The sequence below is a fragment of the Gorilla gorilla genome, chromosome 17 (genome assembly GCF_029281585.2).
Source record: "Gorilla gorilla gorilla isolate KB3781 chromosome 17, NHGRI_mGorGor1-v2.1_pri, whole genome shotgun sequence".
In the NCBI taxonomy this organism is placed as follows: Eukaryota; Metazoa; Chordata; class Mammalia; order Primates; family Hominidae; genus Gorilla; species Gorilla gorilla.
The window spans coordinates 76,296,128-76,315,246 of NC_073241.2; the positions used below are offsets into that span (position 1 = coordinate 76,296,128).

The 19,119-nt window shown below is 55.2% G+C and overlaps 4 protein-coding genes across 16 annotated transcripts in view; 1 reads left to right on the forward strand and 3 right to left on the reverse strand.

Annotated features, from left to right (window-relative positions):
• The window catches only part of KATNAL2 (katanin catalytic subunit A1 like 2), a 240,550-nt gene that overhangs the window by 139,007 nt on the left and 82,424 nt on the right, over nt 1-19,119 (forward strand). The gene's annotated exons all lie outside the window — the stretch shown is intronic.
• LOC129528416 (elongin-A3) lies at nt 2,172-4,041 on the reverse strand. The gene has a single exon (XM_055368796.2). It carries the CDS (start codon nt 4,039-4,041, stop codon nt 2,404-2,406), a length of 1,638 nt encoding a protein of 545 aa, XP_055224771.1. The 3' UTR covers nt 2,172-2,403.
• On the reverse strand, nt 8,101-13,507 carry LOC129528412 (elongin-A3). Its single transcript, XM_055368792.2, has one exon. It carries the CDS (start codon nt 9,968-9,970, stop codon nt 8,333-8,335), a length of 1,638 nt encoding a protein of 545 aa, XP_055224767.2. The 5' UTR covers nt 9,971-13,507; the 3' UTR covers nt 8,101-8,332.
• LOC134756367 (elongin-A3-like) lies at nt 14,028-15,897 on the reverse strand. Its single transcript, XM_063699198.1, has one exon. It carries the CDS (start codon nt 15,895-15,897, stop codon nt 14,260-14,262), a length of 1,638 nt encoding a protein of 545 aa, XP_063555268.1. The 3' UTR covers nt 14,028-14,259.

A 19,119-nucleotide genomic window follows, 5' to 3' on the forward strand; every position in this document is an offset into this window, starting at 1 on the left:
TTCTATCTGGGGTAGATTTATATTTTGTGCGGGGGTTGTTTCGTTTCTGTGTTTTCGAGCGGGATTGTCGCTGTGGGAGCCGGGATCTGCTAAGGTTTGTCTCGTTCTCCAGTAATGAATGAGTTTAATGGGTGCAGCCGCTGTTTTCAGTAGCATGCCAGTGGGGGCATCGATGAGCTATGAGGGGCTAGAGCTTGCTCGGATTGTTTCCTTGTGTTTGTGTTTTGAGTTGCGTTTGCTCGTATCATGTTTGTTTTCCATTTTGGCAGGTGAAACGTTTTCCAGGAAGAAAGGTTGTTGCCAGTGGATTTGGTTCCGAGGGGCTGGGGTTTCTGGCTGGGAGTGGGGAGGGGCTGCACGGTGATCGGTGGCTACTCCACCTCCAGAAAGAGCGTGTGGCTTCTCTGCCTTGGGGAGGATATTCTGCTCTCTTGTGAGTTTTGCAAGCCACCCGAGATTCTCTCTTGAATTGCTGTCAAGAAATAGAGACTGGCGTTGTCTCTGGCCCTTGCTGGGGAAGCTTTTCTGAGGTTTTGTTTTTTTAATTTGAGACGGAGTTTGGCTTTTGTTGTCCAGGCTGGAGTGCAATGGTGGGATCTGGGCTCACTGCAAACTCGGCCTCCCGGGTTCAAGCGATTCTCCTGTCTCAGCCCCTTGAGTAGCTGGGATTACAGGCGCTCGCCAGCAAGCCCAACCGAGTTTCGTCTTTTTAGAAGAGACGGGATTTCCTCATGTTGGTCAGGCTGGTGTGCAACTCCGGACCTCAGGGGGTCCGCCGGCCTCGACCTCCCAAAGCGATGGGAATAGAGGCGTGGGTCACCATGCCCGGACATGCCTGAGTTTCACAGGGTCGCTGATTGGATTATGTCCCCTTCCCCGGAACGAATGCTTTTCTGTCTTCCTTAAGGGTAGTATCTCTGTGACACCCTGTTCTGGCTCCTTACATGTTCTTCAGGCTTGAGGGCCTCTTTTGAGGTGCACCGGCATCCACTCAGCTGCCTGCTTCCAGAAGCTTCCCAGCACCCACTCTGCTGACAGCCAAGGGCACAGGACTTTGATCTCTTCTGCTGCCCTTGCTGGGTTTTGCCTTGCGGCTTAGGTCTTTCTATTTCTCTCTCTACCCCTCACTGTCGGTAACGCCTGCGAACCAAGTTTACTTAATGGTGTGTGTGTGTGTGTGTGTGTGTGTGTGCGTGTGCGTGTGTGTGTGTTTGTGGGTGTGTGCGTGCGTGTGCCTGCTTATGTGTGCGTGTGTGTGTGTGTGTGTCTTTCTTTGTGTGTATGTGTGTGTGTCGTATCTGGCACACGGATCTGTGATTACCAGCCCGTGTGAAGCCAACAAATGCCCTGAGTTAGAATGCAAACTTTCACTAAAGCTTGCAGGAGCTCGTAGGAGGTGAAGTCAAGGTAGTTAACCCGGTCACCTCATGGTAATTAGAAACTCTGATTGGCAGGTTTAGACTTCCTGATCGAGAACCTAAATAAGCTGATTAAGGTGTCGCCATTCTTTCACAGGGGTTCTGGGTGAAAAGATTGGGATTGATTCTTTGCGGTGCTTAGTAAAAGTATTTTGACTTAAGGAACGTAGCAGTTGTTAGCATTTATGTATGAAATCCAAGAGTTCCTTTCTTCAAATAAACAGCAGTTTTCTTTGAGATGTGCTCCGCTTGTGTCACCCAGGCTGGAGTGCAGTGGAATGAGGAAGGGTCACTGCAGCCTCCGCTTGCCCAGCTCAGGCGATCCTGCCACCTCAGCTCTCTAAGAAGCTGGGACCACAGGGGCCGTGCCACCACGCCGGGCCCATTTCTGTATCTTTTGTGGAGACGGGGTTTCTCTGTCTGTCCCAGCCTGTTCTCCACCCCCTGGGCTGAAGCGATCTGCTTTCCTCGGCCTCCCAGAGGAGGATGGCTGACGATTACAGGATCATGCCCGGCCTTTTCTCTAAACGAAAACACCAACGGCAACAAAACATTTTGCGTAGTCGGAGTTATCAGTGTCAACTGATGGATTGAGAGTTTGTGTCTAAGAAGTCCTTCCTTATGTACTCGATGATTTCAAAAGAAAGGAAAAAAGACAAAAGGGAATCTCACATCTTGTACCTGATTTATGATTGCAACTAGGGCGTTATTTAAAAGACGATCAGTGAACCACCAAAGTAGAATTGATCCGAATGCGTTCATAATATCTTGTGAATTCTGAGGTGTCCTCCAAGCAGGGAGGCAGTGGCTGGGTGTGGGAGGCAGAAATCACAGGGCCAGCCCTTGACACCTGCAGGATTCGGAGGCTCAACTTTGCACCAAGCCAAGGGTTCTGGTGTCCATCGGAAGTTTCGTTCCCCAACCCGCACTGACTTTGCATTGGCCCTCCTCCCCCCAGATTTTATCTGTAAGGCAAGTGCTGAGTTTATCGTCGGGAGAATCTTCCCTTGTAGTCTCGAATCGCCTTGGCCATCAGCGGGGCCACTTTCTTGGCAGCCTGTTTTCGGGTTTTGTCCGCGGGCGCCGCGTGCTCGTTGCTGCTGCCGCCGCTAATGCTGCCGCCGCCGCCTTCCCCGAGGCCGGAGGGAGCCTGGCTGCTTCCTGCGGGCTTGGGGGCTGGCTCGATCTCTCCATCTCCGGGGTCAGCGGCTCCTGCAGACTTCTCTTGCCTCCTGGAAGCATCATAAGGCGTCTTGGCCACAGAGTTGAAACAGATCATCTTTGTCTGTCGGCCGCTGGGTTTGTTTTCACGTGCGGATCGGATTTTCGCGGTCACTACTCGCAGCCGCTGCTCTCGGGCGTCCCGAAGCCGCAGGTAGAGCTCCCGCCAAGACTCGTGCTCCTGTGGCTTTTCTTCCTTGAAGTCCTGGAGACAATGAATCCTCCATAATTCATCTGTCTCTCGAGCGAGTGCGGGATTGTCTTTCTCTGTGCGGTACAGCTGATCGGGCGTCCACCCTGCCAGAACGGGTTCAAGAACCGAGTAGGGGACCCCTTCCACGTCGCCGAGGGCGTCCGGATTGTTCCTAGGCACCCGGAGGCACTGCTGGCGCAGCGTCGGCACCTGGAGCTGGCAGGCAGGCCTGGAGCCCGAGTACACCGGCATCTTAGCGTTCACTCTGCGTCCAGGGAAAGCAGCTTCCTCCTGGAGCGTTGGCGCGGAGAGTGCTTCTGGGTTTGCCTGGGAGGTCATGGCCTCAAAAGCGGACAGCAGATCGTAGTTGGCCTGCATCCAGGCCTCTGAGGGGTCCCAGAGCTCTGAGAAGACATGGCTGGGCAGCGTTTTCGGCCCGGCCGAATCAGCGCCGGCCGCCTGCAGCCTCTCTGAGTGGCTTTCCTGGACAGGAGGCGATTTCTGAGCCGAAGCCCCGCGGGACGATTTGTGCCCCTTGCTGTGGCTCACCACCGCTTCCCCCTGGGGTTGGCCCTGGCAGCCTGGACCCAGCAGAGGCCCGCCCTGAGCGGCGTGAGCGTGGCCTCTTCCGCGTTGCTTCCCGGGCACAGCGGGCTCAGGGCCCTCGGGCATCGGGAGGGGAGCGGTGCGCGTTGGAGGGGCCCGATGGGGGCCGGAATCAGCTGGGGCCATTCTGGGGCGCTTTCTCTCGGCTCTGGGCTCGCGACTGGGAGACCTCGGGTGAGGTCTCTGTTGCCCCGGAGGTGTTCTGCGTGCTGTCCGTCTGTGCTCAGGGCTGTGAGATGGGCTCCTGGGGGCCGTCGCGTTTTCTGGGAAGCCCCAGGCCTTTTCCCGGTCCTGAAGAGCCTCCCCGAAGCGCTGTCGGGAAGCGCTCTCCTCAGGGTCCTGTGGGTCAGGCCCGGTGTTTCGGTCCACGAGCACCAGCTTCTTCCACCGGGCCGCTAAGTCTCTGGCAAAGTCGCCCACGTGCTGGTGCTTCCGCAGGCGCTTCACCGTCTTTCTGATTCCAGTCTCCGCCAGGAGGTCTGCCGTCATGGGCAAGGCGGAGAGTTTCTGCAAATATTTCTCTAGCCTTTTCGGGTCCGTCTTAGTGGCCAGACGCACCTGCAGCTTCTCCACTGTGCGCAGCGTAGTGGACCCTGCCGCCATCTCGCCAGAGCTGTGCAGGCGTCGCTGTCCTCGCGGTCGCGGCTCTGTCCTCGGGGCGGCGGCACAGGCAGTGTGGGGTGGCCGGTCCTCGCTGCCCGGTCGCCAGGCAGCGACCTCGGGATGTGGAGTCACAGCCTGGAGCGAGCTGGGTCCTCGGAGCAGCGGGCCACTTGGTCTGGAACGCCGGTCCTTGCAGACAGCTGAGCAGGCCCGCTTCTGTTCCTCGGGATGTGCAGCCGCAGCCTGGAGTGACCTGTGCGGTGCGCCGTCCAAGGCAGAGTGAAGCTCCGCTGCCAGAGCCCGGCCTTATGTAGCCAGCCCCGGGCCCACCCAGGGCTCAAGCCCTGACCCCCTTGGCCCCTGGGCTGCCCCGCCCCGATAGGAATTCATTCCGTCAGCCCAATGCAGCCAATCGGGACGGTCCACGCCAGGTGGACTGCTGTGCCCCGCAGGTTCATTAGGTTAATTGCAGCCTGGACACACCCCACTGAGTTCTACCGTTGGCCCTCCATGTTCCCAGCTTCCACATCTGTGGATTCCAAAAGACACAGAGAGAATCTTCTTGGGAGTCAAAGCGAAAATAACAACACCGCAAGACGAAATCGTAGGAAGAAGAACCAACAGAGGATGACAACTCTTTACCTGGGATTGACGTTGTGTGAGGGGACTTGGAAACATTCGTAGAAAAGTAGGATTAAGGGAGAAAGAGGAAATAGGCGTATTTTACTTCTCAGCCTCGGCTCCATCAACTTCAAGACCCTTCTGGAAGCAGTGTCTTTTCCCCGCCGTCTAGCCCATCGCTAAAGCCCCCAGGGTCCTGGGAATTTAACTATTTCCATGCAGTCTTTTTTCCATTGTTAACTGAAGAGAACTGGGTGCCCTTTACAGGTTTTCCAAGACGAGGAAACAAAGAGAAGTCAGCAGGCGCCAAATCAGGACTGTCAGGTGGACGCCTCACGGTTTCCCATGGCAGGTCTTGCCCAGCTGCCCTTGTTCGAAGAAAGCCATGATCAGGAACACTGTCGTGGTGGAGAAGAACTCTCTGGTGGGGACCTTCTTCGCTCCAGCTTTGGCTAACTTTCTGAAAACGCTCTGCTAGCGAGCAGATGTGATCAGGGTTTGGCCCTGCAGGAAGTCAACCAGCAGAATCCCTCTGGCATCCCCACCCCCCACAACGGTGGCCATGACCTCTGTTCTTGACTGCTCCTCCGCGGCTTCGACTGGAGCACTGCCAGCTCTTGGTAGCCATGGCTTCGTACTTGGTCTTCAGGATCCTGCCGGCAGAGCCAGGTTTCATCTCCTGTGACCAATCTTGGAAGAGATGCTTCAGGATCTTGCTCCCACCGGTTGTTTAAAATCTCCTCGGAAAGGCTTGCTCTGGCCTGCGGCTGATATTGGTGCCACGGTTTGGGCAGCCGAGTTCCACTCTCACCTTTGAGTCCAAATGAGGAAAACAGAACCATTTCAAGTGTCTATGGTGTCGGCTATTGTTTCTGCTGTCGGCGGCGATTTCGCTTAATGTTTACATTCTCGCATGACATTCTCTCTCTCTCTCTCTGTCTCTCTCTCTCTCTGTGTTTGTGTGTGTGTGTGTGTGTGTTTCTTCCGCAGAAGGATAATCGTTAAAGCCTGAGAATCGGGGAATGGGGATTCGGGTGTTAAGCCTTTTCTGAGAATTACCCTCCGTGTCGTGTAGAGAAATAAGTAAATTTGCTGTGTTTCCAGACTTCCAGCTGCCTCACGAAGAGGATCCTAGTGCAATAGTGGCGATGCTTCCAGAGCTCCCTGAATGAGGATTATCTTGTAAATAGGTGGGAAGGGAATTGAGCTGTCCTGGGTCAGTGTAGTAATGTTACAGCAGGATCCTTAGGTTGATGCTGAATTCTATCTGGGGTAGATTTATATTTTGTGCGGGGGTTGTTTCGTTTCTGTGTTTTCGAGCGGGATTGTCGCTGTGGGAGCCGGGATCTGCTAAGGTTTGTCTCGTTCTCCAGTAATGAATGAGTTTAATGGGTGCAGCCGCTGTTTTCAGTAGCATGCCAGTGGGGGCATCGATGAGCTATGAGGGGCTAGAGCTTGCTCGGATTGTTTCCTTGTGTTTGTGTTTTGAGTTGCGTTTGCTCATATCGTGTTTGTTTTCCATTTTGGCAGGCGAAACGTTTTCCAGGAAGAAAGGTTGTTGCCAGTGGATTTGGTTCCGAGGGGCTGGGGTTTCTGGCTGGGAGTGGGGAGGGGCTGCACGGTGATCGGTGGCTACTCCACCTCCAGAAAGAGCGTGTGGCTTCTCTGCCTTGGGGAGGATATTCTGCTCTCTTGTGAGTTTTGCAAGCCACCTGAGATTCTCTCTTGAATTGCTGTCAAGAAATAGAGACTGGCGTTGTCTCTGGCCCTTGCTGGGGAAGCTTTTCTGAGGTTTTGTTTTTTTAATTTGAGACGGAGTTTGGCTTTTGTTGTCCAGGCTGGAGTGCAATGGTGGGATCTGGGCTCACTGCAAACTCGGCCTCCCGGGTTCAAGCCATTCTCCTGTCTCAGCCCCCTGAGTAGCTGGGATTACAGGCGCTCGCCAGCAAGCCCAACCGAGTTTCGTCTTTTTAGAAGAGACGGGATTTCCTCATGTTGGTCAGGCTGGTGTGCAACTCCGGACCTCAGGGGGTCCGCCGGCCTCGACCTCCCAAAGCGATGGGAATAGAGGCATGGGTCACCATGCCCGGACATGCCTGAGTTTCACAGGGTCGCTGATTGGATTATGTCCCCTTCCCCGGAACGAATGCTTTTCTGTCTTCCTTAAGGGTAGTATCTCTGTGACACCCTGTTCTGGCTCCTTACATGTTCTTCAGGCTTGAAGGCCTCTTTTGAGGTGCACCGGCATCCACTCAGGTGCCTGCTTCCAGAAGCTTCCCAGCACCCACTCTGCTGACAGCCAAGGGCAGAGGACTTTGATCTCTTCTGCTGCCCTTGCTGGGTTTTGCCTTGCGGCTTAGGTCTTTCTATTTCTCTCTCTACCCCTCACTGTCGGTAACGCCTGCGAACCAAGTTTACTTAATGGTGTGTGTGTGTGTGTCTGTGTGTGTGTGTGTGCGTGTGCGTGTGTGTGTGTTTGTGGGTGTGTGCGTGCGTGTGCCTGCTTATGTGTGCGTGTGTGTGTGTGTGTGTGTCTTTCTTTGTGTGTATGTGTGTGTGTCGTATCTGGCACACGGATCTGTGATTACCAGCCCGTGTGAAGCCAACAAATGCCCTGAGTTAGAATGCAAACTTTCACTAAAGCTTGCAGGAGCTCGTAGGAGGTGAAGTCAAGGTAGTTAACCCGGTCACCTCATGGTAATTAGAAACTCTGATTGGCAGGTTTAGACTTCCTGATCGAGAACCTAAATAAGCTGATTAAGGTGTCGCCATTCTTTCACAGGGGTTCTGGGTGAAAAGATTGGGATTGATTCTTTGCGGTGCTTAGTAAAAGTATTTTGACTTAAGGAACGTAGCAGTTGTTAGCATTTATGTATGAAATCCAAGAGTTCCTTTCTTCAAATAAACAGCAGGTTTCTTTGAGATGTGCTCCGCTTGTGTCACCCAGGCTGGAGTGCAGTGGAATGAGGAAGGGTCACTGCAGCCTCCGCTTGCCCAGCTCAGGCGATCCTGCCACCTCAGCCCTCTAAGAAGCTGGGACCACAGGGGCCGTGCCACCACGCCGGGCCCATTTCGGTATCTTTTGTGGAGACGGGGTTTCTCTGTCTGTCCCAGCCTGTTCTCCACCCCCTGGGCTGAAGCGATCTGCTTTCCTCGGCCTCCCAGAGGAGGATGGCTGACGATTACAGGATCATGCCCGGCCTTTTCTCTAAACGAAAACACCAACGGCAACAAAACATTTTGCGTAGTCGGAGTTATCAGTGTCAACTGATGGATTGAGAGTTTGTGTCTAAGAAGTCCTTCCTTATGTACTCGATGATTTCAAAAGAAAGGAAAAAAGACAAAAGGGAATCTCACATCTTGTACCTGATTTATGATTGCAACTAGGGCGTTATTTAAAAGACGATCAGTGAACCACCAAAGTAGAATTGATCCGAATGCGTTCATAATATCTTGTGAATTCTGAGGTGTCCTCCAAGCAGGGAGGCAGTGGCTGGGTGTGGGAGGCAGAAATCACAGGGCCAGCCCTTGACACCTGCAGGATTCGGAGGCTCAACTTTGCACCAAGCCAAGGGTTCTGGTGTCCATCGGAAGTTTCGTTCCCCAACCCGCACTGACTTTGCATTGGCCCTCCTCCCCCCAGATTTTATCTGTAAGGCAAGTGCTGAGTTTATCGTCGGGAGAATCTTCCCTTGTAGTCTCGAATCGCCTTGGCCATCAGCGGGGCCACTTTCTTGGCAGCCTGTTTTCGGGTTTTGTCCGCGGGCGCCGCGTGCTCGTTGCTGCTGCCGCCGCTAATGCTGCCGCCGCCACCTTCCCCGAGGCCGGAGGGAGCCTGGCTGCTTCCTGCAGGCTTGGGGGCTGGCTCGATCTCTCCATCTCCGGGGTCAGCGGCTCCTGCAGACTTCTCTTGCCTCCTGGAAGCATCATAAGGCGTCTTGGCCACAGAGTTGAAACAGATCATCTTTGTCTGTCGGCCGCTGGGTTTGTTTTCACGTGCGGATCGGATTTTCGCGGTCACTACTCGCAGCCGCTGCTCTCGGGCGTCCCGAAGCCGCAGGTAGAGCTCCCGCCAAGACTCGTGCTCCTGTGGCTTTTCTTCCTTGAAGTCCTGGAGACAATGAATCCTCCATAATTCATCTGTCTCTCGAGCGAGTGCGGGATTGTCTTTCTCTGTGCGGTACAGCTGATCGGGCGTCCACCCTGCCAGAACGGGTTCAAGAACCGAGTAGGGGACCCCTTCCACGTCGCCGAGGGCGTCCGGATTGTTCCTAGGCACCCGGAGGCACTGCTGGCGCAGCGTCGGCACCTGGAGCTGGCAGGCAGGCCTGGAGCCCGAGTACACCGGCATCTTAGCGTTCACTCTGCGTCCAGGGAAAGCAGCTTCCTCCTGGAGCGTTGGCGCGGAGAGTGCTTCTGGGTTTGCCTGGGAGGTCATGGCCTCAAAAGCGGACAGCAGATCGTAGTTGGCCTGCATCCAGGCCTCTGAGGGGTCCCAGAGCTCTGAGAAGACATGGCTGGGCAGCGTTTTCGGCCCGGCCGAATCAGCGCCGGCCGCCTGCAGCCTCTCTGAGTGGCTTTCCTGGACAGGAGGCGATTTCTGAGCCGAAGCCCCGCGGGACGATTTGTGCCCCTTGCTGTGGCTCACCACCGCTTCCCCCTGGGGTTGGCCCTGGCAGCCTGGACCCAGCAGAGGCCCGCCCTGAGCGGCGTGAGCGTGGCCTCTTCCGCGTTGCTTCCCGGGCACAGCGGGCTCAGGGCCCTCGGGCATCGGGAGGGGAGCGGTGCGCGTTGGAGGGGCCCGATGGGGGCCGGAATCAGCTGGGGCCATTCTGGGGCGCTTTCTCTCGGCTCTGGGCTCGCGACTGGGAGACCTCGGGTGAGGTCTCTGTTGCCCCGGAGGTGTTCTGCGTGCTGTCCGTCTGTGCTCAGGGCTGTGAGATGGGCTCCTGGGGGCCGTCGCGTTTTCTGGGAAGCCCCAGGCCTTTTCCCGGTCCTGAAGAGCCTCCCCGAAGCGCTGTCGGGAAGCGCTCTCCTCAGGGTCCTGTGGGTCAGGCCCGGTGTTTCGGTCCACGAGCACCAGCTTCTTCCACCGGGCCGCTAAGTCTCTGGCAAAGTCGCCCACGTGCTGGTGCTTCCGCAGGCGCTTCACCGTCTTTCTGATTCCAGTCTCCGCCAGGAGGTCTGCCGTCATGGGCAAGGCGGAGAGTTTCTGCAAATATTTCTCTAGCCTTTTCGGGTCCGTCTTAGTGGCCAGACGCACCTGCAGCTTCTCCACTGTGCGCAGCGTAGTGGACCCTGCCGCCATCTCGCCAGAGCTGTGCAGGCGTCGCTGTCCTCGCGGTCGCGGCTCTGTCCTCGGGGCGGCGGCACAGGCAGTGTGGGGTGGCCGGTCCTCGCTGCCCGGTCGCCAGGCAGCGACCTCGGGATGTGGAGTCACAGCCTGGAGCGAGCTGGGTCCTCGGAGCAGCGGGCCACTTGGTCTGGAACGCCGGTCCTTGCAGACAGCTGAGCAGGCCCGCTTCTGTTCCTCGGGATGTGCAGCCGCAGCCTGGAGTGACCTGTGCGGTGCGCCGTCCAAGGCAGAGTGAAGCTCCGCTGCCAGAGCCCGGCCTTATGTAGCCAGCCCCGGGCCCACCCAGGGCTCAAGCCCTGACCCCCTTGGCCCCTGGGCTGCCCCGCCCCGATAGGAATTCATTCCGTCAGCCCAATGCAGCCAATCGGGACGGTCCACGCCAGGTGGACTGCTGTGCCCCGCAGGTTCATTAGGTTAATTGCAGCCTGGACACACCCCACTGAGTTCTACCGTTGGCCCTCCATGTTCCCAGCTTCCACATCTGTGGATTCCAAAAGACACAGAGAGAATCTTCTTGGGAGTCAAAGCGAAAATAACAACACCGCAAGACGAAATCGTAGGAAGAAGAACCAACAGAGGATGACAACTCTTTACCTGGGATTGACGTTGTGTGAGGGGACTTGGAAACATTCGTAGAAAAGTAGGATTAAGGGAGAAAGAGGAAATAGGCGTATTTTACTTCTCAGCCTCGGCTCCATCAACTTCAAGACCCTTCTGGAAGCAGTGTCTTTTCCCCGCCGTCTAGCCCATCGCTAAAGCCCCCAGGGTCCTGGGAATTTAACTATTTCCATGCAGTCTTTTTTCCATTGTTAACTGAAGAGAACTGGGTGCCCTTTACAGGTTTTCCAAGACGAGGAAACAAAGAGAAGTCAGCAGGCGCCAAATCAGGACTGTCAGGTGGACGCCTCACGGTTTCCCATGGCAGGTCTTGCCCAGCTGCCCTTGTTCGAAGAAAGCCATGATCAGGAACACTGTCGTGGTGGAGAAGAACTCTCTGGTGGGGACCTTCTTCGCTCCAGCTTTGGCTAACTTTCTGAAAACGCTCTGCTAGCGAGCAGATGTGATCAGGGTTTGGCCCTGCAGGAAGTCAACCAGCAGAATCCCTCTGGCATCCCCACCCCCCACAACGGTGGCCATGACCTCTGTTCTTGACTGCTCCTCCGCGGCTTCGACTGGAGCACTGCCAGCTCTTGGTAGCCATGGCTTCGTACTTGGTCTTCAGGATCCTGCCGGTAGAGCCAGGTTTCATCTGCTGTGACCAATCTTGGAAGAAATGCTTCAGGATCTTGCTCCCACCGGTTGTTTAGAATCTCCACGGAAAGACTTGCTCTGGCCTGCAGCTGATATTGGTGCCACGGTTTGGGCAGCCGAGTTCCACTCTCACCTTTCAGTCCAAATGAGGAAAACAGAACCATTTCAAGTGTCTATGGTGTCGGCTATTGTTTCTGCTGTCGGCGGCGATTTCGCTTAATGTTTACATTCTCGCATGACATTCTCTCTCTCTCTCTGTCTCTCTCTCTCTCTGTGTTTGTGTGTGTGTGTGTGTGTGTTTCTTCCGCAGAAGGATAATCGTTAAAGCCTGAGAATCGGGGAATGGGGATTCGGGTGTTAAGCCTTTTCTGAGAATTACCCTCCGTGTCGTGTAGAGAAATAAGTAAATTTGCTGTGTTTCCAGACTTCCAGCTGCCTCACGAAGAGGATCCTAGTGCAATAGTGGCGATGCTTCCAGAGCTCCCTGAATGAGGATTATCTTGTAAATAGGTGGGAAGGGAATTGAGCTGTCCTGGGTCAGTGTAGTAATGTTACAGCAGGATCCTTAGGTTGATGCTGAATTCTATCTGGGGTAGATTTATATTTTGTGCGGGGGTTGTTTCGTTTCTGTGTTTTCGAGCGGGATTCTCGCTGTGGGAGCCGGGATCTGCTAAGGTTTGTCTCGTTCTCCAGTAATGAATGAGTTTAATGGGTGCAGCCGCTGTTTTCAGTAGCATGCCAGTGGGGGCATCGATGAGCTATGAGGGGCTAGAGCTTGCTCGGATTGTTTCCTTGTGTTTGTGTTTTGAGTTGCGTTTGCTCGTATCGTGTTTGTTTTCCATTTTGGCAGGCGAAACGTTTTCCAGGAAGAAAGGTTGTTGCCAGTGGATTTGGTTCCGAGGGGCTGGGGTTTCTGGCTGGGAGTGGGGAGGGGCTGCACGGTGATCGGTGGCTACTCCACCTCCAGAAAGAGCGTGTGGCTTCTCTGCCTTGGGGAGGATATTCTGCTCTCTTGTGAGTTTTGCAAGCCACCTGAGATTCTCTCTTGAATTGCTGTCAAGAAATAGAGACTGGCGTTGTCTCTGGCCCTTGCTGGGGAAGCTTTTCTGAGGTTTTGTTTTTTTAATTTGAGACGGAGTTTGGCTTTTGTTGTCCAGGCTGGAGTGCAATGGTGGGATCTGGGCTCACTGCAAACTCGGCCTCCCGGGTTCAAGCCATTCTCCTGTCTCAGCCCCCTGAGTAGCTGGGATTACAGGCGCTCGCCAGCAAGCCCAACCGAGTTTCGTCTTTTTAGAAGAGACGGGATTTCCTCATGTTGGTCAGGCTGGTGTGCAACTCCGGACCTCAGGGGGTCCGCCGGCCTCGACCTCCCAAAGCGATGGGAATAGAGGCGTGGGTCACCATGCCCGGACATGCCTGAGTTTCACAGGGTCGCTGATTGGATTATGTCCCCTTCCCCGGAACGAATGCTTTTCTGTCTTCCTTAAGGGTAGTATCTCTGTGACACCCTGTTCTGGCTCCTTACATGTTCTTCAGGCTTGAAGGCCTCTTTTGAGGTGCACCGGCATCCACTCAGGTGCCTGCTTCCAGAAGCTTCCCAGCACCCACTCTGCTGACAGCCAAGGGCACAGGACTTTGATCTCTTCTGCTGCCCTTGCTGGGTTTTGCCTTGCGGCTTAGGTCTTTCTATTTCTCTCTCTACCCCTCACTGTCGGTAACGCCTGCGAACCAAGTTTACTTAATGGTGTGTGTGTGTGTGTTTGTGTGTGTGTGTGTGCGTGTGCGTGTGTGTGTGTTTGTGGGTGTGTGCGTGCGTGTGCCTGCTTATGTGTGCGTGTGTGTGTGTGTGTGTGTCTTTCTTTGTGTGTATGTGTGTGTGTCGTATCTGGCACACGGATCTGTGATTACCAGCCCGTGTGAAGCCAACAAATGCCCTGAGTTAGAATGCAAACTTTCACTAAAGCTTGCAGGAGCTCGTAGGAGGTGAAGTCAAGGTAGTTAACCCGGTCATCTCATGGTAATTAGAAACTCTGTTTGGCAGGTTTAGACTTCCTGATCGAGAACCTAAATAAGCTGATTAAGGTGTCGCCATTCTTTCACAGGGGTTCTGGGTGAAAAGATTGGGATTGATTCTTTGCGGTGCTTAGTAAAAGTATTTTGACTTAAGGAACGTAGCAGTTGTTAGCATTTATGTATGAAATCCAAGAGTTCCTTTCTTCAAATAAACAGCAGGTTTCTTTGAGATGTGCTCCGCTTGTGTCACCCAGGCTGGAGTGCAGTGGAATGAGGAAGGGTCACTGCAGCCTCCGCTTGCCCAGCTCAGGCGATCCTGCCACCTCAGCCCTCTAAGAAGCTGGGACCACAGGGGCCGTGCCACCACGCCGGGCCCATTTCGGTATCTTTTGTGGAGACGGGGTTTCTCTGTCTGTCCCAGCCTGTTCTCCACCCCCTGGGCTGAAGCGATCTGCTTTCCTCGGCCTCCCAGAGGAGGATGGCTGACGATTACAGGATCATGCCCAGCCTTTCCTCTAAACGAAAACACCAACGGCAACAAAACATTTTGCGTAGTCGGAGTTATCAGTGTCAACTGATGGATTGAGAGTTTGTGTCTAAGAAGTCCTTCCTTATGTACTCGATGATTTCAAAAGAAAGGAAAAAAGACAAAAGGGAATCTCACATCTTGTACCTGATTTATGATTGCAACTAGGGCGTTATTTAAAAGACGATCAGTGAACCACCAAAGTAGAATTGATCCGAATGCGTTCATAATATCTTGTGAATTCTGAGGTGTCCTCCAAGCAGGGAGGCAGTGGCTGGGTGTGGGAGGCAGAAATCACAGGGCCAGCCCTTGACACCTGCAGGATTCGGAGGCTCAACTTTGCACCAAGCCAAGGGTTCTGGTGTCCATCGGAAGTTTCGTTCCCCAACCCGCACTGACTTTGCATTGGCCCTCCTCCCCCCAGATTTTATCTGTAAGGCAAGTGCTGAGTTTATCGTCGGGAGAATCTTCCCTTGTAGTCTCGAATCGCCTTGGCCATCAGCGGGGCCACTTTCTTGGCAGCCTGTTTTCGGGTTTTGTCCGCGGGCGCCGCGTGCTCGTTGCTGCTGCCGCCGCTAATGCTGCCGCCGCCGCCTTCCCCGAGGCCGGAGGGAGCCTGGCTGCTTCCTGCGGGCTTGGGGGCTGGCTCGATCTCTCCATCTCCGGGGTCAGCGGCTCCTGCAGACTTCTCTTGCCTCCTGGAAGCATCATAAGGCGTCTTGGCCACAGAGTTGAAACAGATCATCTTTGTCTGTCGGCCGCTGGGTTTGTTTTCACGTGCGGATCGGATTTTCGCGGTCACTACTCGCAGCCGCTGCTCTCGGGCGTCCCGAAGCCGCAGGTAGAGCTCCCGCCAAGACTCGTGCTCCTGTGGCTTTTCTTCCTTGAAGTCCTGGAGACAATGAATCCTCCATAATTCATCTGTCTCTCGAGCGAGTGCGGGATTGTCTTTCTCTGTGCGGTACAGCTGATCGGGCGTCCACCCTGCCAGAACGGGTTCAAGAACCGAGTAGGGGACCCCTTCCACGTCGCCGAGGGTGTCCGGATTGTTCCTAGGCACCCGGAGGCACTGCTGGCGCAGCGTCGGCACCTGGAGCTGGCAGGCAGGCCTGGAGCCCGAGTACACCGGCATCTTAGCGTTCACTCTGCGTCCAGGGAAAGCAGCTTCCTCCTGGAGCGTTGGCGCGGAGAGTGCTTCTGGGTTTGCCTGGGAGGTCATGGCCTCAAAAGCGGACAGCAGATCGTAGTTGGCCTGCATCCAGGCCTCTGAGGGGTCCCAGAGCTCTGAGAAGACATGGCTGGGCAGCGTTTTCGGCCCGGCCGAATCAGCGCCGGCCGCCTGCAGCCTCTCTGAGTGGCTTTCCTGGACAGGAGGCGATTTCTGAGCCGAAGCCCCGCGGGACGATTTGTGCCCCTTGCTGTGGCTCACCACCGCTTCCCCCTGGGGTTGGCCCTGGCAGCCTGGACCCAGCAGAGGCCCGCCCTGAGCGGCGTGAGCGTGGCCTCTTCCGCGTTGCTTCCCGGGCACAGCGGGCTCAGGGCCCTCGGGCATCGGGAGGGGAGCGGTGCGCGTTGGAGGGGCCCGATGGGGGCCGGAATCAGCTGGGGCCATTCTGGGGCGCTTTCTCTCGGCTCTGGGCTCGCGACTGGGAGACCTCGGGTGAGGTCTCTGTTGCCCCGGAGGTGTTCTGCGTGCTGTCCGTCTGTGCTCAGGGCTGTGAGATGGGCTCCTGGGGGCCGTCGCGTTTTCTGGGAAGCCCCAGGCCTTTTCCCGGTCCTGAAGAGCCTCCCCGAAGCGCTGTCGGGAAGCGCTCTCCTCAGGGTCCTGTGGGTCAGGCCCGGTGTTTCGGTCCACGAGCACCAGCTTCTTCCACCGGGCCGCTAAGTCTCTGGCAAAGTCGCCCACGTGCTGGTGCTTCCGCAGGCGCTTCACCGTCTTTCTGATTCCAGTCTCCGCCAGGAGGTCTGCCGTCATGGGCAAGGCGGAGAGTTTCTGCAAATATTTCTCTAGCCTTTTCGGGTCCGTCTTAGTGGCCAGACGCACCTGCAGCTTCTCCACTGTGCGCAGCGTAGTGGACCCTGCCGCCATCTCGCCAGAGCTGTGCAGGCGTCGCTGTCCTCGCGGTCGCGGCTCTGTCCTCGGGGCGGCGGCACAGGCAGTGTGGGGTGGCCGGTCCTCGCTGCCCGGTCGCCAGGCAGCGACCTCGGGATGTGGAGTCACAGCCTGGAGCGAGCTGGGTCCTCGGAGCAGCGGGCCACTTGGTCTGGAACGCCGGTCCTTGCAGACAGCTGAGCAGGCCCGCTTCTGTTCCTCGGGATGTGCAGCCGCAGCCTGGAGTGACCTGTGCGGTGCGCCGTCCAAGGCAGAGTGAAGCTCCGCTGCCAGAGCCCGGCCTTATGTAGCCAGCCCCGGGCCCACCCAGGGCTCAAGCCCTGACCCCCTTGGCCCCTGGGCTGCCCCGCCCCGATAGGAATTCATTCCGTCAGCCCAATGCAGCCAATCGGGACGGTCCACGCCAGGTGGACTGCTGTGCCCCGCAGGTTCATTAGGTTAATTGCAGCCTGGACACACCCCACTGAGTTCTACCGTTGGCCCTCCATGTTCCCAGCTTCCACATCTGTGGATTCCAAAAGACACAGAGAGAATCTTCTTGGGAGTCAAAGCGAAAATAACAACACCGCAAGACGAAATCGTAGGAAGAAGAACCAACAGAGGATGACAACTCTTTACCTGGGATTGACGTTGTGTGAGGGGACTTGGAAACATTCGTAGAAAAGTAGGATTAAGGGAGAAAGAGGAAATAGGCGTATTTTACTTCTCAGCCTCGGCTCCATCAACTTCAAGACCCTTCTGGAAGCAGTGTCTTTTCCCCGCCGTCTAGCCCATCGCTAAAGCCCCCAGGGTCCTGGGAATTTAACTATTTCCATGCAGTCTTTTTTCCATTGTTAACTGAAGAGAACTGGGTGCCCTTTACAGGTTTTCCAAGACGAGGAAACAAAGAGAAGTCAGCAGGCGCCAAATCAGGACTGTCAGGTGGACGCCTCACGGTTTCCCATGGCAGGTCTTGCCCAGCTGCCCTTGTTCGAAGAAAGCCTTGATCAGGAACACTGTCGTGGTGGAGAAGAACTCTCTGGTGGGGACCTTCTTCGCTCCAGCTTTGGCTAACTTTCTGAAAACGCTCTGCTAGCGAGCAGATGTGATCAGGGTTTGGCCCTGCAGGAAGTCAACCAGCAGAATCCCTCTGGCATCCCCACCCCCCACAACGGTGGCCATGACCTCTGTTCTTGACTGCTCCTCCACGGCTTCGACTGGAGCACTGCCAGCTCTTGGTAGCCATGGCTTCGTACTTGGTCTTCAGGATCCTGCCGGTAGAGCCAGGTTTCATCTGCTGTGACCAATCTTGGAAGAAATGCTTCAGGATCTTGCTCCCACTGGTTGTTTAGAATCTCCACGGAAAGACTTGCTCTGGCCTGCAGCTGATATTGGTGCCACGGTTTGGGCAGCCGAGTTCCACTCTCACCTTTCAGTCCAAATGAGGAAAACAGAACCATTTCAAGTGTCTATGGTGTCGGCTATTGTTTCTGCTGTCGGCGGCGATTTCGCTTAATGTTTACATTCTCGCATGACATTCTCTCTCTCTCTCTGTCTCTCTCTCTCTCTGTGTTTGTGTGTGTGTGTGTGTGTGTTTCTTCCGCAGAAGGATAATCGTTAAAGCCTGAGAATCGGGGAATGGGGATTCGGGTGTTAAGCCTTTTCTGAGAATTACCCTCCGTGTCGTGTAGAGAAATAAGTAAATTTGCTGTGTTTCCAGACTTCCAGCTGCCTCACGAAGAGGATCCTAGTGCAATAGTGGCGATGCTTCCAGAGCTCCCTGAATGAGGATTATCTTGTAAATAGGTGGGAAGGGAATTGAGCTGTCCTGGGTCAGTGTAGTAATGTTACAGCAGGATCCTTAGGTTGATGCTGAATTCTATCTGGGGTAGATTTATATTTTGTGCGGGGGTTGTTTCGTTTCTGTGTTTTCGAGCGGGATTGTCGCTGTGGGAGCCGGGATCTGCTAAGGTTTGTCTCGTTCTCCAGTAATGAATGAGTTTAATGGGTGCAGCCGCTGTTTTCAGTAGCATGCCAGTGGGGGCATCGATGAGCTATGAGGGGCTAGAGCTTGCTCGGATTGTTTCCTTGTGTTTGTGTTTTGAGTTGCGTTTGCTCGTATCATGTTTGTTTTCCATTTTGGCAGGTGAAACGTTTTCCAGGAAGAAAGGTTGTTGCCAGTGGATTTGGTTCCGAGGGGCTGGGGTTTCTGGCTGGGAGTGGGGAGGGGCTGCACGGTGATCGGTGGCTACTCCACCTCCAGAAAGAGCGTGTGGCTTCTCTGCCTTGGGGAGGATATTCTGCTCTCTTGTGAGTTTTGCAAGCCACCCGAGATTCTCTCTTGAATTGCTGTCAAGAAATAGAGACTGGCGTTGTCTCTGGCCCTTGCTGGGGAAGCTTTTCTGAGGTTTTGTTTTTTTAATTTGAGACGGAGTTTGGCTTTTGTTGTCCAGGCTGGAGTGCAATGGTGGGATCTGGGCTCACTGCAAACTCGGCCTCCCGGGTTCAAGCCATTCTCCTGTCTCAGCCCCCTGAGTAGCTGGGATTACAGGCGCTCGCCAGCAAGCCCAACCGAGTTTCGTCTTTTTAGAAGAGACGGGATTTCCTCATGTTGGTCAGGCTGGTGTGCAACTCCGGACCTCAGGGGGTCCGCCGGCCTCGACCTCCCAAAGCGATGGGAATAGAGGCGTGGGTCACCATGCCCGGACATGCCTGAGTTTCACAGGGTCGCTGATTGGATTATGTCCCCTTCCCCGGAACGAATGCTTTTCTGTCTTCCTTAAGGGTAGTATCTCTGTGACACCCTGTTCTGGCTCCTTACATGTTCTTCAGGCTTGAATGCCTCTTTTGAGGTGCACCGGCATCCACTCAGGTGCCTGCTTCCAGAAGCTTCCCAGCACCCACTCTGCTGACAGCCAAGGGCACAGGACTTTGATCTCTTCTGCTGCCCTTGCTGGGTTTTGCCTTGCGGCTTAGGTCTTTCTATTTCTCTCTCTACCCCTCACTGTCGGTAACGCCTGCGAACCAAGTTTACTTAATGGTGTGTGTGTGTGTGTGTGTGTGTGCGTGTGCGTGTGTGTGTGTTTGTGGGTGTGTGCATGCGTGTGCCTGCTTATGTGTGCGTGTGTGTGTGTGTGTCTTTCTTTGTGTGTATGTCTTTCTTTGTGTGTATGTGTGTGTGTCATATCTGGCACACGGATCTGTGATTACCAGCCCGTG